General features: G+C 37.1%; 3 protein-coding genes across 4 annotated transcripts; 2 read left to right on the top strand and 1 right to left on the bottom strand.

The window, feature by feature from the left end:
* The first annotated feature begins 421 nt into the window (after nt 1–421).
* On the top strand, nt 422–3,738 carry LOC110798570 (ABC transporter G family member 11). Its single transcript, XM_022003754.2, has 10 exons — nt 422–1,039; nt 1,157–1,446; nt 1,551–1,722; nt 1,802–1,924; nt 2,014–2,142; nt 2,228–2,422; nt 2,513–2,599; nt 2,676–2,948; nt 3,032–3,139; nt 3,236–3,738. The coding sequence occupies exons 1-10, from the start codon at nt 668–670 to the stop codon at nt 3,605–3,607; spliced, it is 2,121 nt and encodes a 706-aa protein (XP_021859446.1). The 5' UTR covers nt 422–667; the 3' UTR covers nt 3,608–3,738.
* Nucleotides 3,739–4,155: 417 nt separating this feature from the next.
* On the bottom strand, nt 4,156–22,251 carry LOC110798569 (uncharacterized). Of its 2 annotated transcripts, none has more exons than XM_022003753.2 (8): nt 21,996–22,251; nt 20,307–21,756; nt 15,339–16,668; nt 11,533–11,812; nt 8,464–8,571; nt 8,095–8,373; nt 6,116–6,259; nt 4,156–4,860 (listed from the first exon to the last, which is right to left on the bottom strand). In XM_022003753.2, exons 2-8 carry the CDS (start codon nt 21,499–21,501, stop codon nt 4,672–4,674), a joined length of 3,525 nt encoding a protein of 1,174 aa, XP_021859445.1. In that variant the 5' UTR covers nt 21,502–21,756; nt 21,996–22,251; the 3' UTR covers nt 4,156–4,671. The 2 variants fall into 2 exon arrangements, with proteins under 2 accessions (XP_021859445.1, XP_021859444.1); XM_022003752.2 differs by having other exon boundaries at nt 22,001–22,251.
* A 280-nt stretch (nt 22,252–22,531) lies between these two features.
* On the top strand, nt 22,532–23,803 carry LOC130467431 (uncharacterized). The gene has a single exon (XM_056835936.1). The coding sequence runs from the start codon at nt 22,532–22,534 to the stop codon at nt 23,801–23,803; it is 1,272 nt and encodes a 423-aa protein (XP_056691914.1).
* The last annotated feature ends 607 nt before the right edge of the window (nt 23,804–24,410 follow it).

Genomic DNA, 24,410 nt, shown 5'->3' with positions numbered 1-24,410 from the left:
ACTTATACTTTATCATACTCCAACACTCCAACTAATTAATTACTTTCAATTCATCTGCATTTCATGTATACATAACAACTTCTTTTGCTATGAATCTATAATCATAATTAAGCTCACTTATTATTTACCGGATATGAGCCACAAAATTAATTAAGTATATTCACCCTGATTTTAATTAGGGCCGAAATCAATTTCGTATGTTTAATAAAATGTGTAAAATTAATTAGCAGAACCAGATATGTAACGCACACTAAACTTGATTAAAAAGTAAAAAGCAAACAACTTGTTTGACGAATGACGCCTGTTAATGGATAATGAATGAATGAAGAAGTTAATTAATAAGGTGAGTGTGACTGTGGCCTTTCCATTTTGTTTCTTAGCATGCAAATAAAATGGGAGTTGCATTGCATAAATGTATGATATATGATAAATAATATCAGAGTTAACTTAAATTCCATGGTCTAATAACTTCCCAACCTCCTAAAGGTCCTAGTCAAATTCACGAATATCATCACCCTTCTCCATACAATCTTCATTTCCCATCCCTTGAACACTTGCTCACACTTCTCTCTCTTTCTCTGTCTTTTTTTTTCTCTCTCTTTATAAATAAATAAATAAATATACACTTCTCTCCAAACTAACTTAATTAAATACAATTAATTAAGAAATGGAGATAGAAGCAAACAAACAAGATAACCATGGGAGTGGGACGACGGTGGCGCTACCGGGTTTAAGTCCTTTAAGTGAAACACTATGGAGAGACCATAAAACTACAGACTTCAATGGTGATGTATCAGCGAGGCTAACGTGGAAAGATCTAACAGTAATGGTAACGTTAAGTAGCGGTGATACTCAAACTGTGTTAGAAAGTTTAACTGGGTATGCTGAGGCTGGTAGTTTTACTGCTTTAATGGGACCTTCTGGTTCTGGTAAATCAACACTTTTAGATGCTCTATCTAGTCGTCTTGCTGCTAATGCTTTCCTCTCTGGTACTATCTTGCTCAACGGTCGCAGAACTAAGCTCGCTTTCGGCACTGCGGTAAGTTTGATCAATTGTTGTTAATGTTTGATGATAATAATTAATAATTAATAATTAATAATTAATAATTAATAATTAATAATTGATGATAATAAAAGTATCAAGTGATTGATGTAGGCTTATGTGACACAAGATGATAACTTGATCGGGACATTAACAGTAAGAGAAACAATAGCATATTCAGCAAGGCTTCGTTTACCGGATAAAATGGCGTGGTCAGAAAAGCAAGCTCTTATAGAAAGCACCATAATTGAAATGGGACTTCAAGATTGTGCAGACACAGTGGTTGGGAACTGGCATTTGAGGGGTATTAGTGGTGGTGAGAAGCGTAGGGTTAGTATAGCTGTTGAGATTCTTATGAGACCAAGGTTGCTCTTTCTTGATGAGCCTACTAGTGGTCTAGACAGGTTACTTGTTTACTTGTTCGATCTATCATCTTTTTATTCAATTCCAATTCAATTCTTACAAGTTTCTTTGTTTCTTTGTTTCTTTGTTTGTTTGTTATATGTAGTGCGTCTGCATTCTTCGTTACTGAGACGTTGCGTGGACTGTCAAGAGACGGGAGGACTGTGATCGCCTCCATTCATCAGCCAAGCAGTGAGGTTTTTGAGCTGTTTGATCGCTTGTACTTGCTTTCTGGTGGAAAGACTGTTTATTTTGGCCAAGCTACTGAGGCGTATGAGGTTAATTTCTTTATTCCATATATGATATATCTCACCTTAAATGTATTTTTAATTTCTTTAAGTATGAATTATGATGCAGTTCTTTGCTCAAGCTGGTTTTCCTTGTCCTGCTTTGAGGAATCCATCTGATCACTTCCTCAGGTGTATCAACTCCGACTTCGACAAAGTCAAGGCTACCCTTAAAGGATCCATGAAATTACGGGTATATAAATATAAAATATATATGTTTTCGGCTTCTGAATTAATTGGATAAATAAATTTACATGTTGCTAATTAATTAAAATTTGATAGTTCGAGTCAAGTGATGACCCTTTAGAGAAGATCACCACAGCTGAAGCAACCCGAACTCTGATAAGCTATTATGCAACGTCTCAACAGTCTTATTCAGCGCTACAGAGAGTTGAAGAAATCTCTAAAGTGGTAAATAATTTTACTTTAGTTATTCTTAATTACCTGTGGTTTGATCGATGATATTAAAAATTCAAACTTAAACTTACTTTGGCAGAAAGGAACTGTTATAGACTCTGGAGGAAGTCAGGCGAGTTTCTTCATGCAGACATTCACCTTAACAAAACGTTCATTCACAAATATGTCAAGAGACTTTGGTTATTACTGGCTTAGGCTGGTAATTTATGTGGTTGTCACCTTCTGTATTGGATCAATCTTTTTTAATGTTGGAACTAGTTTCAACTCCATACTGGTAATTCAATTCGAATTCAATCTTTTATGCAATAATAATTTCTTTTTCTTTTTTCTACACAATTATAACATGATTTGTTTGCTGTTACAGGCTAGGGGGTCTTGTGCATCATTTGTTTTCGGCTTTGTCACGTTTATGTCTATTGGTGGATTTCCGTCCTTTGTTGAAGATATGAAGGTAGAATTCTTTGTTACAAATAATACTCCGTAATTTAATATTGAAAAAGAGTAAGTAATTTAATTACAAATTGCAGGTATTCCAGAGGGAAAGGTTGAATGGGCACTATGGAGTAACAGCATTTGTGATAAGCAACACAATATCTGCAATGCCATTCCTAATGTTGATAACCTTTCTATCGGGGACAGTTTGTTATTTCATGGTTCGATTGCATCCAGGGTTTGAGCACTATATATTCTTTGTGCTATGTCTTTATGCTAGTGTTACCGTTGTTGAGAGCTTAATGATGGCCATCGCCAGCGTTGTCCCCAATTTCCTCATGGGAATTATTACTGGTGCTGGCATACAGGTATATAATTATATATCTAATGAAGAATTAAGGTTAGGGATTTAATTTGTTTCTGATATGTATATATGTATAATAATTATCAGGGAATATTCATGCTTGTTTCGGGCTTCTTCCGGCTCCCCAAGGACATACCAAAGCCAGTATGGCGTTATCCCATGTCTTACATCAGTTTCCATTTCTGGGCTCTTCAGGTACTTGAACTACTTACTCCCCTTCCCCTATAGTAAAGTAATAACATAATAATACTTGGTATATATTACTGATGAGTTGGTTGGTTGTACGTACAGGGGCAATACCAAAATGACCTAAAGGGGGTGGTGTTTGACAACAGGACACCAGATCTACCAAAGATACCAGGAGAGTACGTACTTGAATATGTATTTCAGATTGATGTTAGCCGTTCAAAATGGGTGGACCTTAGTGTCATATTCAGCATGATAATAGTTTATCGTATCATCTTCTTCGCGGTGATCAAGATCAATGAGGATGTTACACCTTGGGTTGGTGGTTATATTGCTAGAAGAAGAATTCAACACAAGAACCGTAACCAGAATTATACCACTGTTGCACCTGACCGACTCTCACAATCCCCTTCCCTTAGAGCTTATGTTGCTCGTCGTTCTACTTCTGCCACTGCTAATACTCTTAGAAGGGTTTGATCAACGAAACAATATCAATATTCTTATTATTATTTATTATTTATTATTATGTCTATGTAATGCCAAAGTTGTGTAAATGTATGATTTATCTTTTCATCTATCAGTAGAATCTATCCTCTTTATAGCGTCAATGTTACGTTATTGCACAATTCTTCTTTATTTTTTGGAAATTTGATATCTGGAATACCATATTGCTCCCACAACAATAATATATCTTTCCATAGAATGAGTTTCAAGGCTAGACCGACACCAACTTGATGCTAGTAGGTCATGTACACAAAAACAAGCTTGAATCAACTGACATGTGAGTTTTAAATTAAGCACACAAAACCGACCAGGAATCAAACCACCCAGTTGGCTGTCACAATTGGATCATGCTCGTCAATTTTCTTTTCAGTTTCTATTGAATCTTTTAGGCAAAACACCAGCCAATAACACAATCAAGCGAACAACAGGAATCTCATGTCAGATCATAACAAATGTAACATAACTAACTTGGTTAAAGCTGGTGTAAACTGAATGCAAATTGAATCATTAAAACCTGCGCCTGACAACCTGCCTGCCATACACAAGCAATAAACGACTAAAGCTACAACTAAAAAGATAATCATATTTCACAACATTTACAACATCCCAACTCTCAGATTCCTTCAACTATTCCCACTAACCACCTCCCCCACCCAAAAAAGAAATTAAAATTTTTAAATCAAATAAAACCGTCCCCAAGATTTTAAAAGTAAGGTCTACAAAAGGGAAAAAATGAATAAAAGGAACCATCGGCCTAAGAACACATTTTTAGTAGCAAATCAAAGCTTCTGATATTTGTCAAGATAGAATACAACTTAGGCCGATAAATTGGGGATCGGATGAACACAAATCAGAACCAAGAACACCTGTTGCAGGACTGAACTGGCCGAGAACAAGGACAAAATGGCATCATACATCCCTTCGAAGCTGATCAGTCAACAGAACTGGATCGTGGTAGGCTCTGTATCACAGGCAAAGTTACCATAGGTACTTCAGTGGCAGCCCTGCTTGTTGTTTAGACAGCTATTTTACTAATCCTAAGATGATATTGGTTCATACGGGTATGACAGCCAAGGGTGCTTCAACGCTTCAAATGCAGAAGGACGCTTTCTCGGGTTTATTTCAAGTAAATGCGCAACAAAGTCTATGAAGCCTTGGTCTCCCATAGGTAGCCGGTGCCTTAGGGATGTCTTTTTAGGAATCAAGTATTCCAGCCTGCTTGTTTCCTGAAAAGGAACACATATCCATCCATATAAGCTAAAGAGAAAGAATTGAGCACAAGTAAAATCACAACCTCTACTTTGATTAACATTTTTTTTTGTTTTAGAAGGTAAGATGAATGACCCTACGGAACTAGTACCTCACATAGGTATTTCCAGCCAGCTTTGCAGGTCAGACTCATTGGAGAAAGTGAGGGGGGATATAAGGGGAATCCTTACCTCCAAAGAGCCCCTTTTGGGGTTTGATCCCATAACCTTAAGGTTAAGAGGTTAAGAGGTCAAGCCTTTGATTAATATATCCAGTAAAGATCAAACAATGTAATAGAAGCTTACAGCCAATCAGATCAAATATCGCAATCGATGGAAATTAATTTTAAACAAATTTGGAAAGGCTAAGAGATTGTTTACTTTGAGATTCTTTTTAAAAAAATAATCTTCCTATCTACCCCTCCCACCTTCCGACCCTTAAATATTGCCCAATTTCCATTTCTGGATGTCCCTTTGGATTTGCCCCAATTCCACAAGAAGGAATGGGGGACTATACTTCACAATTACAAACTTTATTTTTGGTCCCACCAATAAAGTGAACTTGGTGTTATGTTTAGGGGACGAAGGGAGTATGTTTAGGAATGGTCAATTTCTTCCATCATCAGGAAAGGATAATGATAAACAATCTTGGAAACTTTGATATCTTTTAAAAATAAGAAATATAATCTACAGCTAACCCAAAAAGTTCAAGATACTTTCAAAAACCTGCAGGTGTGTCTCAGTTTTGAGAAGTCTCCAACTTCTGAAAATGGAGTTCTGAAAATACAATCAGATTCCAGTGGCAACTACATCTTTGTTATTGTAGGGACAGATAAATAAATCTCCAAACCATGTAACAGTTTTCAATCACTTCAGGCAAGTGTCGAGAATATGAAATAATGTTGAAGACACCTAAAACTATTTGGGAAAAGAAAACATTGAAATTTGCCTGAATACCGAAGGTAATGTAGACTGAAATCGTAGACTGAAATCTGGTTTCTATGTGTATTTGTTCAAGGAACATTTCTTTTTCGGAAATGACTCCACTAGTCAAGCCAACAACTTGATAATATCAGGCTATATTTAGTGGACCATGTAGCAGAGACATGCGTGTTACATTGTTTCACTCCGCTTTGGGTGCTCTATTTTAATATTCAGAACTTGATGTATAATGATTAGCTCACTGCCACCTTCAAATACCAAATGAAACAGAAAAGGCAAAACGATCACTTACCTGGTTACGTTCATAAAGCATGTGATTCTTGGTAAAATATTTGTATGTATCTCGTCCCTTTGCAAGCATGTCTTGGTCAATGGAGCCAATGATCCCAATAACTCGAGTAAGTAATGTTGCTGGAGAATCGTTTTGGAAGAGGACCTATTTTACAAACCCTCGTTACTAGATATTCCACTCAATTTAGAAGATTAAATTTCAGTAAGAAAAACACAAGAAGAGTGAAGCCAAATCAAATTTACTAGGAATCTCCAAAAATTAGTGTACCATCATTCAAAGTCAAATGATAACAAAGGAGAAAATCTCATATTCTCATTAAAAAAATATACTACTTCCTCCATTTCTTTTTACTTACAACACTTCTCTAAAATGGAAATATCATAATACTAGCAACATACTGTAAATGGAAAGTTTGTTTGTATGCAATGTCCTATATGGCCTCACTTTATTTTACCTCCCACCCACCAAATAAAAATGAAACTTTCCATTTATACCCTCACATAAAGTAGTTTGATTCCATTTTCTTAAAATGTGTGAAAAATGTGTGTTGCTGCTGTTGCAAGTACAATAAATGGAGGAAGTATAAGTTATCCAGAAAATTGAAAGACATACAAAAACAAAATAAGGTGCCAGTGGATATCTGAAGAAAAATTACCCCACACAATCTAATGAAGAACCACCCTAAAGGATATTGTGTCCATAAAAGCCACAACTTGACCATCGACCCTCCAAGTGAACCAGAACATGTATGTGCAGAGTTTGTGCACCATTTTTTAATACATACAAAAGGTATCACACTAAGCTAGAAAACATCTCATACAAGTCCCTAATCAAATCAGACTCAAACTTTAACACCACATCAAAAAGATCCTACCAAAAATATACTCACTCCGTTTTAGAATATTCGCAACACTTGTGTTTGCGAGTAGTTTTAGGAATGTTTGTGGGTAGTACATGGAAATGAATAAATTAATGTTAAGTGGGGTTAATAGTGTTATTTTAATTATTTATGTGAGAGAAATAACAAAGAATCTGTGCAAGTGGGGTAAAAAGGAGAGAGAAACAATAAAGAATTCGTGGGCCCGTGCCAAAAGAAGAAGTGTTGCAAGTATTCAGAAACGGCTGAAAAGACAAGTGTTGCAAACATTCAGAAATGGAGGGAGTAAAACAGTAACAAATTTGGGGGGAAAGTAGCCATCACCCCAAAACACACATGCACTACACAAAAAATGCCAAAAATACTATGATATTCCTCAAAATTCCATAACCAATTGGTAATCTTTATTACCGAAATACGTCTCCGTCAATGGAAGGCTTCCATTTCCAAACTATGCTTTCATGAAGCAGAGGTCACAAACTGTTATAAGTAGAATGGATCATCTTGAAAAACTTTTGGCTAAATATACAACTTCATTGCTTTCGAAACATCAGCAAAACACACTGTCAGCTACAAATAAAATGTGAAATTGTTCACTAATTTTGTGAAATTTTTAGGGACCAAGAGTTACAAAATGATCAAAAAATGTCTCATGGAAACTAGTGGCAAGAATGTCAACACTGATAGTACCAAGTCTACAGCTGATGGACTATATAACAGGCATAAGAAAGATGGTGACGCGGTCATATTAAACCTTCATAACAGCAACTCAATTTCAGCCAACTTTAAAGGAGAAAACATTTATAGACTTCTGTAATTTACCAGAAAAATCTTCATAATAGAACTTACTTTAGTTGTGCATTGAACTTGGGTAGTTGGGTAGCCCATATCTAGACTTATCTGAACTTAATTTTCCTTAATTTATTTTATTAAAATGAAAAGTACTAAGCCTAAGTAACATAATGTATAATAAAGCTTAAAAACGCTGAACATAAAATAGAACGTGAAAATCTTCAACTATATGTGACCAAAGCTAATACGAATTACGATTTACGAAGTACTCCATAAAAGGAAAACAGAAACCAGTACCCAATGAACTTACATTGCCTGTACAAAGCTCTGCCAAGATGCACCCGAGAGACCATACATCTATCTTTTTGTCATACGGCAAGCCCAATATAACCTCTGGCGCTCGGTATGATCTTGATTGAACATATGAGCATAGATGATCTGTTTCAAAACAACTGCTCCCCAGATCAATTACTTTCACTTCACATCTGCTGTAGCTTTTGACTAGGATATTCTCAGGCTTTAAGTCACAATGTATTAGCCCAAGGCCATGCAAGAACTGAAGCGACTCCAAAACTTGAATCGTAATTGACTGCATAAAAGAGGATATTATTAACTTAACAATCTCAAAATCATGTTTCTGAAAATGAAAAAACATAAAGGAGACTAGCACTTTCATAACCTGCAATCTTGGCATAGTAAAATAGACCTCCCCGCCAGATTCTCTATTAAACTTGTGAAACTCATACAAGTTCGCCTTGAGAAGTTCACAAACAATTAACAAATGTTCCTGCAACGAGGCATCATTCTTTTAGCATCTTTCAGTTATAAAGCAAGAGACAAGAGACATTCGAATCATCAAAACTGGTTGTGGTTGTGGTTGTGGTTGTGGTTGTGGTTGTGGTTGTGGTTGTGGTTGTGGTTGTGGTTGTGGTTGTGGCGGGTAGGCAAAAGCAAATGGACTACGAAGAGAAGGGACTAAGGGAGAGGCTGGGGATGCCAGCAGATGGTTGGGCTATGGCTGCAGACGGGCTGGGGCAGTGGTGGCTGGGGAAAGGAGATAAACAATATAAAAAACAATAGGGGAAAAATTGTCATTTAATGTTGCGGTTAAGTAATCTTTTGCAAATAAACAGCAATTCACATCTCTTCTCATATGTCTCTTTTCAGTCCAGTATATTAAAATTTACATTTTCTCTATCTCTTTTTATTGCCACCACATGTATACGTTTTCACAAAAAATGCTTTTAACACATTAAACAACTAAATACAACATATAATTTTTATGATAGAGTAGAAAACCACTCTACTTGTTGAACAAAACCCAAATTCAAAAGGTTCGGGTCATGGACGTGGACAACCATTTCCTGACACATAAGACATAACGTAAAATATCCAGCCAGTAAATACCCCTGCGTAAACTAACCAATCTGACCAATCGTTTTACCCCTCTAGCTACGTACCCACTCAGTATTACCTAATGGAATTATCCACAAATAGAAAACCAAAAAAGAGAATCTATAACATTATTAAAACTTCAAGGCAAGACATGTCACGCCACCATGTGCCGTCTTTTTCCTTTTTTCAACATGGCATGTCACCACATAAGCGAATATGTGACATTTTACTTTTAGGTAAATTATAATTATCCATTCACTTCAAAAAGAAAAAATGTGAATGACAAGGTTCGAACCCATGACCTCTCATGAAAGAATTACCATCCAAACTACATAATTTTTATGTTAATTATTTCTACCTAACCTTTAATATATTACATTTCAAAACTATGAAACAAAGACTAAAATGAATCTAAACAATGAGTTATCTATTATATCACAATTCATCTAAAATTTTAATATTTATATAATTATGTTGTTCTAAAAATGTTAATATCATATTGCCTACAATGAGCCAATGACCCGGGGCATCCGGGACAATAACTAGTTATAACATGAAAATGGTATATTGTTTGTCTAATTTAGCAAATCAAGTAGCGAATTGCAAACCCGTACCCAATCTCATACTAGCGAATCCTTAGTGAGTATAGTTTAACACATAGCAACTTTATCTACTACTCCCTCCGTCTCTTTTTGTTTTTTACGTTTTTCTTTTTGGGTATTTCAAAATGTTCTTTACGTTTCCTTTTATATTATCACATAAATGACTTATTATTCTATCAAAATTTGTGTTCAATTATTATTTTAACCAATTAAATTCATTGGGACATTAAATTTTTCACACTTTTCCACTGGGACATTAAATTTTTCTCATTTCCCAATATCAGAATTTTGATAAAAGTGAAAACATTATAAATAAACGTAATTTATCTAGTTTAAATAAAAAAAATTTAGGAATCTCGATGCAAATTAATTAATCGTTAAAATGCGTGAAAAATACCAAACGTAAAAAACAAAAAGAGACGGAGGGAGTACTAATAATATACTGTTTGTCAATTTGATGGTAAAGAAGATCAGTCCAGATTAGGGAACAAACTAAGGAACATTTCCCTCAAGGCCTCAACTAAGGGGACTACTACCTTATTCACCCTTGTCTGTTGACAGGGCCTACAGAAGGACAGGTCTATTCCACAATCTCTACCTAATAAGCTCATTTGTAGCACAGAAATCCACGGGAGTAACGTGTAAAACAACTTGCATAAACCACAAAATTGGACAAAGGACGGTCCTCATTCTGGTTGGTGTCCTGGCGTTTTTGGTTGGAGGCAAATTGGATACGAATTGAGATTTCCTAGGAAGTGCACATTTGTGTTGTTTGGTTGGCATTAACAAATTAAAATGGGGTATTGGAAATTCCTTGGGAAGTAGAAATCCCACAAAACATGTGGAAAAATATGGTCACCTTTTACATGATTATCGTGAGGGGAAAATTATTGGGATAAAATAAGTTAGATTACTGGAAAAAAGATCAAGTGAACCAAACACAACATAGGATTATAGGAAATCAATAAGTGAAATTTCCTAAAAGAACTAAATTCCTCAATGAACCAAATAAGCACTTGAAAGAGGCCCAATTGGATCTGTAGCCACCTGTTTAAGGCATCAAAAAAAATTGCATCAAGAAAAGGAACAACGGGGATCAAGATCACCAGTTGCAGCACCCGCCCAACACAGCGTTTACTGCACACCAAAAATCTAGCACCTTTTTTTCGATAAATAGGATGCTCAATAAGGGTTCCTAATTTTCAAATGCTTTGTAAATTTTGTCTACTTTCTCTTGTATCAATAAGCAGCAATGAAAAGGAAAACGGAGTTGGATTCACGTTCAATAACAATTTCTTGTTTCTCAAATCTGGCTCTACTCAATTACTCATATAAGGTTTAGGAAACTTTAACTGTTTGCAAGCCTTCTTTTCTTGGCACCTCAATTGTAGGTGTGTATACCCTTGGTAAATTCAGTCCATATCTGGATTACCATAGTTCTGTTTCCAATCTCTTTAGGCTAAGCTCAGCTGAGTGTAGCTTAAGCTGGAAAGAAGTGCATCAAGTACATTTAGATAAGTTATCGCATTTGTAGTGATTAGACAGAACTGCATCTGTGATTTCTTAGGTTGAGATAAACTAAAGCAACACGGTTCTAACTGCATAATTGTTCCTCATACCCAAAGAATAGTGACAAGAGGGACATAAACTATGCAGAATCATCATAGATATATGCATAATCATCATAGATAAAAACTATGAAGTGGGAAGGAAACCACTAAAAGTAAAAAGAAGATACTGTGAGAACTTACGCGATAGTAGAAGTAATCGTACAACCGAAGTAGGTGGTACTTGTCAGCAGGATCATGTTTGTTTACATACTTGAGAAGCTTTATTTCATCAAGACTCTGATCAAAAAAATCCTTATTATTCTTGATAATCTTAACACAAACATCCATGCCTGTGTGCAGATCATGTGCTTGAATAGCTTTACTGAATGCAGCTGATCCAAGATACTCTGTAACATGGTAACGACCCGCTATGACGGAATTTAATACGACATGAAAATTTTTGTCCTCTTCAAAGCCAGTTCTGGGGAAAAAGAGCAAGTCCAAAAGAAATAAAGTCAAAAGCACGAAACTTTGTACACAAGTAAAAGGTTTGAGAATTAGAATACATGTAAACACTAAGGAAAAAGAATTTGCAAGCAGCAAGAAACTTTTGCACCTCCTCGGAGGCTCGGACAAGTCAGTGAAGACTGAAGAAGAGGGCAACAATTTTATGGAAATAATTGCACAAACGTATATTGTCTAGTTTATCACGTAGAACGGAAAGACATTTTTTGACATCCCAGTCCCAATAAGACCAGATTAATCGGAGTTAAAAAAAAAAAACCCAGCGTATAATCATAAGCATGTTAAATGAGATTAAATCACAGAGCTAAGCTCTCAGCACAGTTAATTTTCTTCAGCTTTATTACAGTAAATATTAGACTTATATTCAGTTAGGAAGATTTAGTAACATTTAATTACCATCAGTCCATCACTTAGCAGAGTGAAAGTTGTTCCTAAGGACACTGCCAGAGCTAATACAAGTATTCAAGTCCATAATACCCTAAACATCATAAAGCATATCTGTTTCACAAAAGTATTATGTGTCCACATTTGACATTCTAAGTCAAAATTTACGTATTTTGACTGCTATTATCAACAATCTTAAATTTCTTTACAGTATGGACTGAAGGTATTATTGGTTTATTTAGATTATAATTTTATTAATATATATATATATATATATATATATATATATATATATTCAATAAGGAAGAAGATATAAAAGATGGGGACAGAAGTCCACCAATAAGGCGATAATGAGGTACAACCGTACAAGTTAAAAAATAGCTTTAATCTCACACACCCACACACACACACACACAAAAAGGTGCACATTTAGAAAGGTCCTGATCTTATGCCCATCCACCTACCAACCTTCATGTATTCAACCTGCAGATGAGCTAGAAGAGTAGATGGAGCAGTCCAATGAGTCTCAAACTCCCAACAATACCAATCTACCTCTAAAGTAACTGCGCTACAGGATTAGTGGTCTTAGAGATCCTTGCTTCCTTACTCACATTAGAAACTTTTAGTAAAACGACTAATCGAGTGATTAAATGGTATAATTCGTTTGTTGGTAGTCTGGCTATAGCTTTCCAATTGTCCTGGTTTTGCATTGATTGCTACTTCGTCAATCTATTGATTTAGCCTACCCGCTTTAGTAGTTCATCCCAATGATTGATCCAGTAACAAATATGTTACCGTGTATATTCTACCATACATCATTATGGATTGGATTAGCTATGGTGGATATCCTTAATTCTCGCATCCCTTGAATTTATTTGGTCAACATAAAGAACACGTAATGGACGTCCATTTCTGATGGAGCCAAAGATTCATTTGTTCTTTTGGCTGTAGGATGTAATGGACAAAATCAAAATGGCTCTTAAAACCTCTTCGCTTCCTTTCCATGAAGTAGAAGATGGTCGTCCCATTGTCGTCCCGTTATCGCTTTTGGGTCAATTGGAAACAACCTCTCTGCAAATGCAGGGGTAAGTTGCGTACACCCGATCCCCCCTTACCCCGCTTCTTGCGGGAGCCTTTTTGAGGCAATGGGGTAATGATAATGATGATGAACATAAAGAACACGTGAGAAAGAGCCTTATACTTTTAAGGTGTCCAAACCTGTAGGTTATGTAAAGTATTGAGGTTACCCAAATTAGCAACCCAGACAAACGCCTTACACCCGCTTCAGAACCTCAGCCTTCCAAATGAAAGTAGAAAGAAGTGAGCGGTGAAGATTAGGGTAGACAATGTTTAAAAAGAGCAACCAGAAAAGTATCCCAAGAAATCTGCCAACCACACTCATTGAATCAGATATTGCGAGAGAATCAAGGATACCCGAAAAGTTGGTAACCTCCCCCGACTCCCTATCATGAAGCTCCTCCTTGTATGAAAATTCCAAGAATTATCACCATTTATCACCTTAAAGAAAGAAATGGGAGTAACATGAGTGCAGGACCTTCTGTAAAGAGTAAAAACAATTATACGAAATGGTTACTCCCCTACCCATAAATCCTCCCAAAAAATAGTTGACCAAAGAAAACAAAAAAAGAAAGAAATTTGTAAAACAAGGGCTAGTGTAAAAAAGCTGAGACCCTTTTTGAAAAGTATTTTCTTCTGTATAGTGTAATAATCAATGGTCAAAGCTTGGTTTTGATACATGATGTGGTAAAGGAATATATATAGTCACAACATTCGCTCCGATGAAGAAATTCTTATTCCCACATCCAGCAATCAGCACTTTTGACTCAGGCTAGAAAACACAGATGCAACAAGAACCCATTTCCGCACCAAGTTTTTATTTGATGGTTTGTTCAAAACATTAAACAGATATTCAAGGGGCTCAACCCCTATTCTGGCGCCCTCATTGCTGCTTTGAGCCTAGCCTGACAACCGAAAGTATGCTTGAGACCTTAAGTCAACATAATCTAACTTCAAGTTTACTAAAGGGTCACCAGTCACCCTTATGGTTGTGATCATGCACTGTGCACAATTCCTTTTGACTTTCATCGTCCCTTAAATTTTTCTGTGTATGATTTGAGCGAAGGGATATAAAAAGTGTGTGAGATTAGAATGAAGAATGTACAGGCACTAAATAATAATTGATCCACGTCCCAAGTTACAGCCTTAGGCCAGAGTATGTCAAATGAAGGTGCACAATGGCAGAGTAGAAGAGAGACACAGAGATGAAGTTAAGACCTAAAAACCTACAAATATGTAACAGATTTCCAACTCACCATTTCAAGGTAAGTTGTTGAGCAACACCATTTTTTTAACGGACATTTTTATTAGCCGTTATATAACCATAACAGCTGATACAAGTTACAACCCGTTAATTAAGTCGTTACATTATATCTCTATTCTATAAGGGAACTCCTAAGGTCATTATCGTAAATGGCCTTTTGGTGTCCTCCCTATATAATAGTCTAAAACGCCCCTAAAAATTACAAACTATATTAACATTAATTGTAAAATAAAATAAAAAGGAATAAAGGGAAATCAGCCAAACAAATTTAATCACAGCCGCAAAAAGTCAAAAATAAACAAGGAAAATCACAATCAAATACTTAATCACAGCCAAATATACTCCTTATATAATTTAATTTTTTCTTTCAAATACTTTATTATGCCACATTTTGATATTGTCACAAACAAATCATATTTTAATTTAGAATTTTTAAACGAAATTCAATCAAACAAGCATAATAAAAATGCATCCCCCGATTATTTTGATATCTACATTCTCTTTAGAGAAACTTCGCTGATATTTTTTTCTACATAACATAATTTTTCTTTCCTATATATTTTCGCATTCGCGCGCATCGCGTGCATATAAGACTAGTTTCACTATAAGAAAACTTTGAACTCATTCGAAAGCAATCAGTTGGGTTTAAAACTAATTGTGATGAAAACAAGAAGAAAAATTTCAAATATATGCTCCTTATCTCAAAAATAGAAGATCCGTGAGCTCGCCATTGCAAAAAAAAAAAAATTTGACTTACCTGTTCTTTCTATGCACTATTTTCAAATTGAAAGTCTCAAATTCTTCTTCTTGGGCCTTTATCTGCCTCACTTGTTCCTGAACAGCAGCTGCTTCTTCATCCTCTAAACATGCTCCAACATCATCTTCTCTCGCACTTGCTTCCTTTTCATCATCTGCCCTTTTTACACGCTCCTTTTCAACATAAGCATAGTCTGAGAGTGTAGACGGAGTGGATTCGGCTGATCTAACAACAGGAGCATCATTTTCATCTCCAGGACTCCTGGCAGGTGAAGAACCGCTACTTTTATGTTTCCATGAAGCAAGCATATCATTATTTCTTATACAATCATTATGTTCATCACCGACATCACCGACACTATTGTTGTTGCTTGACCACAAAGGTTTACTAGAGCCTGCAAGATCACCTCTCACGGGAGGAGCAAATGAAAATCCAACATCTGAATGACTTCTGAGTTGTAAGCATGTATCTTTATCAGCTTCCAGCAAATACTTATCAGTATCATGCCTGGATGTTTTTTTCCTATCCTTGATTGTCCTGATTTGAGGATGCTTAGACGCACCTAGACCAACGTCATGATCCTGAAAGTACTCGAAGTCCCCTTCACTGCTTCCACCAATTAAACTATCACGTACTTCACTGCCAAAGTCAGCCACATCACTGTTGATTCCCACACCAATGGATCTAACAGAACCATGCTGGTCGTCATCAATGCACCCATCATCCAGCACAGCCCTTCCACATTCCTTCAATACCTTGCCGTCCCCCAACATGATCAGATCGTCTGACTGTGTCACGAAGCCTTGCCAAACGGGTTCTGAACGCATCAGGTTCAGTTCCTCATCATCCATCAATTGCCCATCATAATGAGCCATAATATCGTTACCATCAGCTTTCTCATACACCTCAGTAACAGAAAGCCCAATAGGATCATCTGAAGCTGATATAGGCTCCATATTTTTTGAATGGATATATTGCTCACCAGAAAAATAAGAATCCTCCTCAGCAAAAGACTGGTCATCCTCCTCCACTTTGGTTATAGCTCTTTCTTGAGGATCTGGAATACTACCATGCCCAGTTCCCTTTTCATTATCGCTTGGGTAGTCAATTTCATGAGCTAAAAACCAAGCCTCGTCCTCAATAGGTTGTCTCATGTAACCAACATCGTCGTCATCATCATACTCATCAGAGTCCCAGTAGTCATTAGGGTAGTCAATAGATTCACTTAATCCATCGCCTACAGTTGCAAAACCAGAGACCATATCAGAAGCATCTTCTGCTATACCCCGGCTGACTGATAACCAATTGCCTCCTGTCATTCTTTTGGCACCTGGATCATCAAATTATATCCCAAGTTAGATCTTACAAGATGTCATAAAATTTTTGATGAAAACATAAAACAAGACACTAGTCTTTTAGGATAAGATACGAGAAGAAAAATATGCTTAACGACTATAACTTGTGCGGGGCTGCGCGCAACAAAAACAATATTAAACATGGCAAGCAGATTTGGGAATTGGTCAAGCAACGAAAATAATGCTGTTTCTTCCAAGCATCATTCATACAGCTCTATATAATGCATGAAAGTTTGGAAAGGGTCAACAGTCGATAACACGTGAAAGTAGCAAAAGTTGGGGTATTATAAACCATTAGTTCAAATGACAAGTTTTGAGTTTCCAATTTGAAAACAAAAAACCAACCACAATCTATTTAGTAGAATGCAATTCACACAACTCTTCAGTATTTATCCATTAGAAAAATTAAAATATCTCCTTAATAAGCTGAGACTAACATTCACATGTTGTCCTCCTCACACCCCAAGTCCCAAAATCCTAACTCGTATAAACACACTAAGATTAGATCTCCTTTCTCCATGTTGACTGGATAGGCACTACCTCCTCCACTCTTCCCACACAGATCAAGAAGATAAATAGCAATTTAGTCAAGCAAAATGCTTTCCATATAGCAAGATTTGACACTTGAATACAATGGCAATGTAAATTCTAACATTTCTTTTAATCTTGGAGAAAAATATGCAATCTTGATTTTACGGAATGAAGAGCGACGCCGACACCTTACCATATAGCTTGATGATCAAGATACCTTATAATTTGATGTGCTTTCCTCCATTAAAACTCTATGTTTTGACGGTTTATGCAAAATTCCTGTGATGGATTTATGTATTCTAAAACCGGTATAGCAGTCAATGCTCAAAAACTAAGACATCCTCCTTCCCTGTTTTTCTTTAATGCATCACTTTAACTTTGGCACTATTCATATACTAAGTTTGACTTGAGTTTTTTACCAATATATAAAAATCCAATATTATTATGTAAAATGTTGTTCGATTAGTGACAATACATATTTTCATAGGTATCAATTTTTTACAATTTTTACAAATAGAAAATTAGAGATATTTAATGGTATAATGATGCAAGGGCAAGTGTGCTGATCTAAGTAATGCATTTAAAAAAACAGAGGGTTTTAAATCAGTTGTGATAAAGTTCGGATAAGTTCATATAAGTGAAATCAAGTGAATAGAACATACTCTGTGTAGATCCAGCCTCTGGATACATACACGCAAGTGACGCAACAAACTAGACCTAAGATACCAACTGGATACATATTTTCATAATATCAACAATTTATAATTTTTACAAATAGAAAATTAGAGAAATTAATGGTATAACGATGCATTAGCAAGTTTGCTGATCCAAGTGATGCATTTAAAAAAAATATAGAAAGTGTAAAATAAGTTATTACAAAGTTCAGATAAGTTAATATAAGTGAAACAAAGTGAATAGAACATACTCCATGTAGATCCAGCCTCTAGATGCATACACACAACAAACTGGACCTAAGATGGGATTCCCTTTGATAGGGATATTAAAATTAACATGGTCAAAGACAATGCGTACTATGAAAAATTCAAGATGATTCCGGACACATATACAGCTCCAAATAATTTCCCCCTTTTCTTGCCTCCCCCCGACTTCTCTTTCCTACTTACGGTCGTAAAGAACAAGAAAGCATAAAATGTGACACGACTGTGGCTGTGCGAGTGAAAAATCTGGAAAACCACAATAAAAAACGAACCAAAATATAGAGTAGCTGAACCAAATAAATTGGTTATGGATCTTCAGTTTATTTTATGTTGGATTATTGGTTTAGGTACGGCTAATGATTTTTTTGAAGTTCGGGTTACCAAACGTATATTTATATAGATTCATTATGTGAAAAATATACTGATAATACGGTGTAGCCCAATGGTCAGTTTACCAAAAGTTTTGTTGCCCTGTTTCTGAGTTCAAAACTCACAATCTGGCTTTTTTTTTACCAATCAGTGGATATTATTACCTTCCCCCCATCCCCAAATAATTCCATCTCATTGGCTGGATATTATTACCTTCCGCCCTCCCAAGTCCCCATTGCCACTTTGCTACTATTCTTTAAAGCCAATACATGATGTAGCAAGTTCTTAAACTTCATGACCATTTCCATATATTCATAGTTCATTGCATTGTTAGCAAAGCATGATATAAAAATGAAATCAATTACCATTAACCGGCAAAACCGATTTTTCGTGTAACCGATTTTTTGGATATGGTTTAGGGTGAGAAAATGTGCGACCTGATATTACAAGTTAAACGAAATAACTAAAGAGTGTTAATCGAACCCTGTTTTGTACACCCTACAGAGTATCTAACTTAAAGTACGCATTCGGCCCTCTATGATAAAATCCAATAATAAATATATTATGTACATGGAATCTCAAAGATCAATACAACATCCTTAAAAACAAATTAACTGGTCAGTACAATATTTGTAAAGAAAATTTACAGCTCGTCCCAAGCTTGGAAGAGAGGAATGAGTCAAGGGTAATCGGAACCAATTGTGGGATCAATTCAGAGGAAATGGTAGTCAGACTAGTCACAAGACTCACAACTTGGCAGAGGAAAGGGAATTGGAGGAAGGGGGGACCAAACTTTAGAAATACAAGAGGTTGGAACCTACTGCACCCATCTAAAAGCTATGTACTTCAACTCTTCATTTTATCTTAAATAGCAATATCAGACACGCGATGCATGTGTCTGAAATCCTCACCCAAGACATTAATTGTTATTGCAACTTTTCAAATATCTTGAACCAGATACTGGTGGAAAAAGAATACAAAAACAGAAAGTAGAGTGGAGAAAGTTAGGTGACAGTCTGATAGATGTGAATAAGTTCAAATGGGCTTTGACGTAAGAACCTTTACAAATACTAGCAAACAAGTCAACCTAAAATGTGTTGTATATATAGAATGTAGTTGTACTTGTACCATGAAAAGCACATGCACAAGGCTCATAATATTAGGAATACAATTAATGAAACTAGTATTCCTAAATCCTTATCCAATATTAGAATGTCTTCATACCCAAAGTGCGAGCCAGTAACATAGTTAGGGAATGTTCTGCAACACTTCCTCACTAGTTTGCAGCATAGTTCACCTAAAATCTTTGTTTTCAAGATAGATTTCCTTTCCTAAGTGATTTTCCGAATCCCAAGCATGGCCCCAGAACAACGAGCCACAAGAAATAATTTTCCTTGATGAGATCAGTTAGGGATTTATGCATCGATCGAGGCCCCAAAGTGATTGTAATTAAGTTTTCAAACAATCTCCTTTGCATCCTCAATAAAACAAGATAGTGTCATGACAAGTTATCCAATATTGTAAACTTGACCAACGGCTGTCAGCCTCAATCAAAAGTTCTTCAATACAGAACAAAAACAATACAAAATCACAGACGGCAGACTATTCCAGGCACTGAACATGAATTGGAGAATCTTCTAAACAAGGCAACATTGTGCATTGACAAAGGAAACTCAGATATTATCATTGGCATACATGTGCAACTAAGGTCTGAACAGTTCAACTAAAATGCAGTTTAGAAACACTAAGAAGCAAATGATCATAAATGAGCTAACCTGATGAGCTGATCTCTTGGCCAACAGGAACATCCAAATATGAACCTAAAAGATAAGTAGAGTCAGCACTACCTAACTTCAAGCTGGGTCCGTTATTATCAAATCTCTCCTCCCAGTTAGCGCTCATTGGTTTATCTTCTGACTTGAGTCTAACAGGAGGCAACCTTGGGTAATCTTCCTTCTGACTTTCAGAAACCAGAGGGAAACCTGAATAGTCAAGATCCTTTTTGTCACAAATCCCATGGAGCTTTGCGAGATATAGGGATCTTCCAACTTCATCCACTTGCTCCTTAATAGATGCTCTAATGTCAATCATGTCTGTTTTCCTAGGTCCTTCCTTAGTGCCAGAAACAACAGCACTATCACTGGTGGTTGGAAAATCCATGTTTGAAAATGACAGGACAGTCTTGACTGTACACTCATTCCATTGGCCTAATGAGGAATTAGGAACCTCTTCATTTCCAGACCCCATTTCATCTGTAAAACTTCCTTTAGATTTCATACTGTCAATTTGTTTTCGTTTCTCAACAACTTTAATATCACTTGGTTTGTTAGTCTCGCAGTCTATATCTGTACTTGATGCACCAGAGCTAGAAACCCAGGTTAATCGCTTTTCCGGGAAAGCAATATCATTATCAGGTTGCAAACCAACTTTCCCTATATTAGTTGACTCAGAAACACGAAAATTTGAAGAGCTGCTACTCTGCAACTCATGAGGACCAGAAGTTATCATGCTACTGCTGCTTTTACAGGGATCCCCAGAGCCGTTGTTTTGAGTATACTTCCAAGTGCATAAACTAAGCACAGGATCATCAGAACCTTTTGAGAAAGAGAAGTTTTTGTCAGTTACTCTGGCTGCTTCACCAGAAGTTCTATGCTCAGCAGTGGAAGTAGTTGAATTCCATTTACTTTTCTTACCATGACTATTGGTCCCACACTCTATCTCTTTGATAATAAGCTCATTTGAAACCTCACAGCTATTCCAAGAACCAGTCTCCTGATTTCGAACAGGTATCTTCTCCACATTCTCTTCTAATGTCTTCTTACCCCTCTCCCTCTCTTCGAAGGTTAATTTTTGAAACCCATTATTTTCTGGACGGTTACCCAATTCGCTGCGTAGGGCAGCCTCAGCCCGTGAAAACCCATTCTTTTGCAAAAAATCCAATATGACATCAACCGAGCCTGTATTCTCCATTACAGCTACTAAACAATTTCAGGTAGCAATATGCTCCCTCCAAAAAAAAATCCAACAAGATTCAACTTAAAATAAGTGAAAACATCATCGAACAGCTGATAATGAACCGAAAAGCATCAATCCAACTGTTGTCCTTCGTAATATTGCAGGTACCATTCAGGGTCTTGGTCCATATTTCCTATTAAGTCCACATTGTTGATGGTTCCTATTTTCCGACTTTTTCCCCCTCTTTACATAAAAAGAAGTCCGAAAAATCTGTAGAAAAAACCATATATGAAATTTATCAGCATTGCCGCGAATTTTCACATACTTCATACTCAATTTATCATCAAACAAATTCAAAATACAGTAATTACACCTCCAATTGAGTTAAACTTTAAAAAATTACACACTAAAATGAAACATTGAACAGAAACGGTACAAATCTACAAACATTGCAAGACTCACAAAACCCGGATCAAGTTTAAAAATTAGCACTACAAAAATTAAATTACCTCACCTAGCTGAACTTGAGCGAAATACTTGGAGAAAATTTTCGAAATTAGGGCTTCAAATTAGGATCAAGCTAGGCCTGGAAATGAGCGCAGATCTTCTTAATTAGGGTTCCCGGAAATCTCAAGAAAATAAATAGAAATTGAAAATCTGGAATTGGGGGTGGTAGGGCTAGAATTTAACAAAGAGGCACAAAAATAGGAGAGAGAAAGAGAGAGAAGGGCGGAAAAAGAAGTGGGGGAAATGAAAAATACTGATGACATAAATTTTGATTGAGCCGTTTATTAGTTTTTTTGTTTTGTATTATTTTCGATTGGCAAAAAATAGCAACTTGAGCTTTGCACGTTTCATAATCAAATAAATTCAATTAAGTTTAGATAAGTTCGAGTGGGTTTCAAAATTTTGGATATATCAAACTTTTCCCTCTAGGGTTTAGCTCTTGGGAGGGTTCCGCCTAGCATACTCGCTAGTTTTATCCTTCAATCTCGAAGGCTGTTGGCTCAATTTGTGAGCAGGTTAACGTTTGCTAATCGCTATTATGGCGACATCACCTACGATAGAGAAGGTCAGGCAACCAGGGGAGGAGGAGGACAGTAGTGAGGAAGAGGTGGAATGGGTGGTGAACGGAGAGGAGGAAGAGGAAGCTAAGGCGACCCTAGGAGTGGTGGGCCGTTTGTGGACTGAGAGGAATATTAACGCGAATGCCCTAATCGCAACAATGCGAAGAATCTGGAACCCTAAACATGGCTTTGAAGCAAATTGTATTGAGAAGAACACCTTCTTTTTCCAGTTTCATCACTGGAAGGATAAGGAACAAGTGATGGAGGCTCAACCATGGCACTTTGAACGTCATACCCTAGCCCTAAGCGATGTCAATGGGGAGGTAAAACCATCTGAACTACCTCTCCACAACACCCCGTTTTGGGTCAGAATATATGATCTCCCTCTGGTAGGACGTACCAATGATGCGAACGCCAGGGTAATTGGGAACAAGGTAGGGTCTTTTATCAAGGCAGATAAGTCTGATGTTATAGGGATAAACAAATCTCTTAGAGTTCGCTCGATGATTGACCTACGTAAACCCTTGAAGAAGGAAGTCACGCTGAAAATGAGAGGTGGTGAAACAGAGAGCTTCCCTGTGAAATATGAGAAATTGCCACTTTTTTGCTACGTATGTGGCAAACTGGGACATGGCGAGAAAGATTGTGAGGAGGCAATGAACGTGACAAACCCCAAAAGACTGTATAGTGACAAACTGCGGGCATCCCCTTGGCAAGTTAACAAAGGAGACCATGGAGAAGAGGTAGAGGAGAATATCACATGCGCACGCAAACTGTTTGTAACAAAGCAAAAACAGCTCGCGAGGAGGGATGGAAAAGGTGAGGAAGAAGTGCGTGAAGTGGTGCAGCAACTGGCGGGAGTAACACTCTCCTTGGGTGGTAGGGCTACAGTGGTGGAAGACAAGAATGAGGGGAGGGAAAGACATGAATCACAGAATGCAAACCATACAAAGCCATCAGAGAACCCCCGAGCAGAACAAGGGGAGTGTCAGGTAGCCTTTGTGATAGGCAGCAGCACAAAAGGAGAGCGCAAGCTAAGGAAGGTGAACAAAGTGTGTAGAAGGAGGGGGGAGAAGGGTGAGGATAGTATGGTGTGCGGGAAACGGAAGGATCAAATGGAGATTGATGGAGAGGAGATTGAGGAGGGGAGTGAGGGAGTGAAAAAATCAAGGGCTTTAATTTTCTCAGAGGACACCACGTCCTTGTGCAAAGTAGCGGAGGTTGCAAGCCAACCCCGCGAATATCAATGATTGGCCTTTCATGGAACTGTCGGGGGTTGGGGAGCCCTCGGGCAGAAAATGCACTCAAGGGTGTATTAAAAATCGAAAATCCTCATTTCGTCTTCCTCTCGGAGACGAAATTAAAAGGTAAGGAGTGGGAGAGTTTGAGAAGAAAGATTAGATTAAAGAATTTTGTGGGGGTTGACTGTGAGGGAGATGGAAGGCAGCGTCGGGGTGGGTTAGCTATGTTCTGGGATGAGGAGTTTGACCTCACTCTCCAATCATCCTCGTTACATCACATGGACTTTATGGTAACTATGGCTGGGGGTGTTGTTTGGAGACTTACAGGTATATACGGACACCCGGAGGAGGAACACAAGGAGGAAACGTGGAGTTTGTTGGAGGGTCTGGGAGAGGAAAACACGCTGCCTTGGCTGTGTGTGGGAGATTACAATAGTATCCTATGTCACAGTGAGAAGATTGGGGGTAATCCAAAGAATCAGGCCGAAATTGATAAGTTCAGGGAAGTTGTTAGCAAGTGCAAGCTCTTGGACTTGTACTATGAAGGCTATCCTTTTACGTGGAGTAACAATCGGGGAGGTGCTGACAATGTCCAAGAACGTTTGGACCGAGCGTT

This window comes from Spinacia oleracea, chromosome 2 (assembly GCF_020520425.1).
Source record: "Spinacia oleracea cultivar Varoflay chromosome 2, BTI_SOV_V1, whole genome shotgun sequence".
In the NCBI taxonomy this organism is placed as follows: domain Eukaryota; kingdom Viridiplantae; phylum Streptophyta; class Magnoliopsida; order Caryophyllales; family Amaranthaceae; genus Spinacia; species Spinacia oleracea.
The sequence above is the reverse complement of the archived record's forward strand: the minus strand, read 5'-3'. Positions and strand labels throughout refer to the sequence as shown.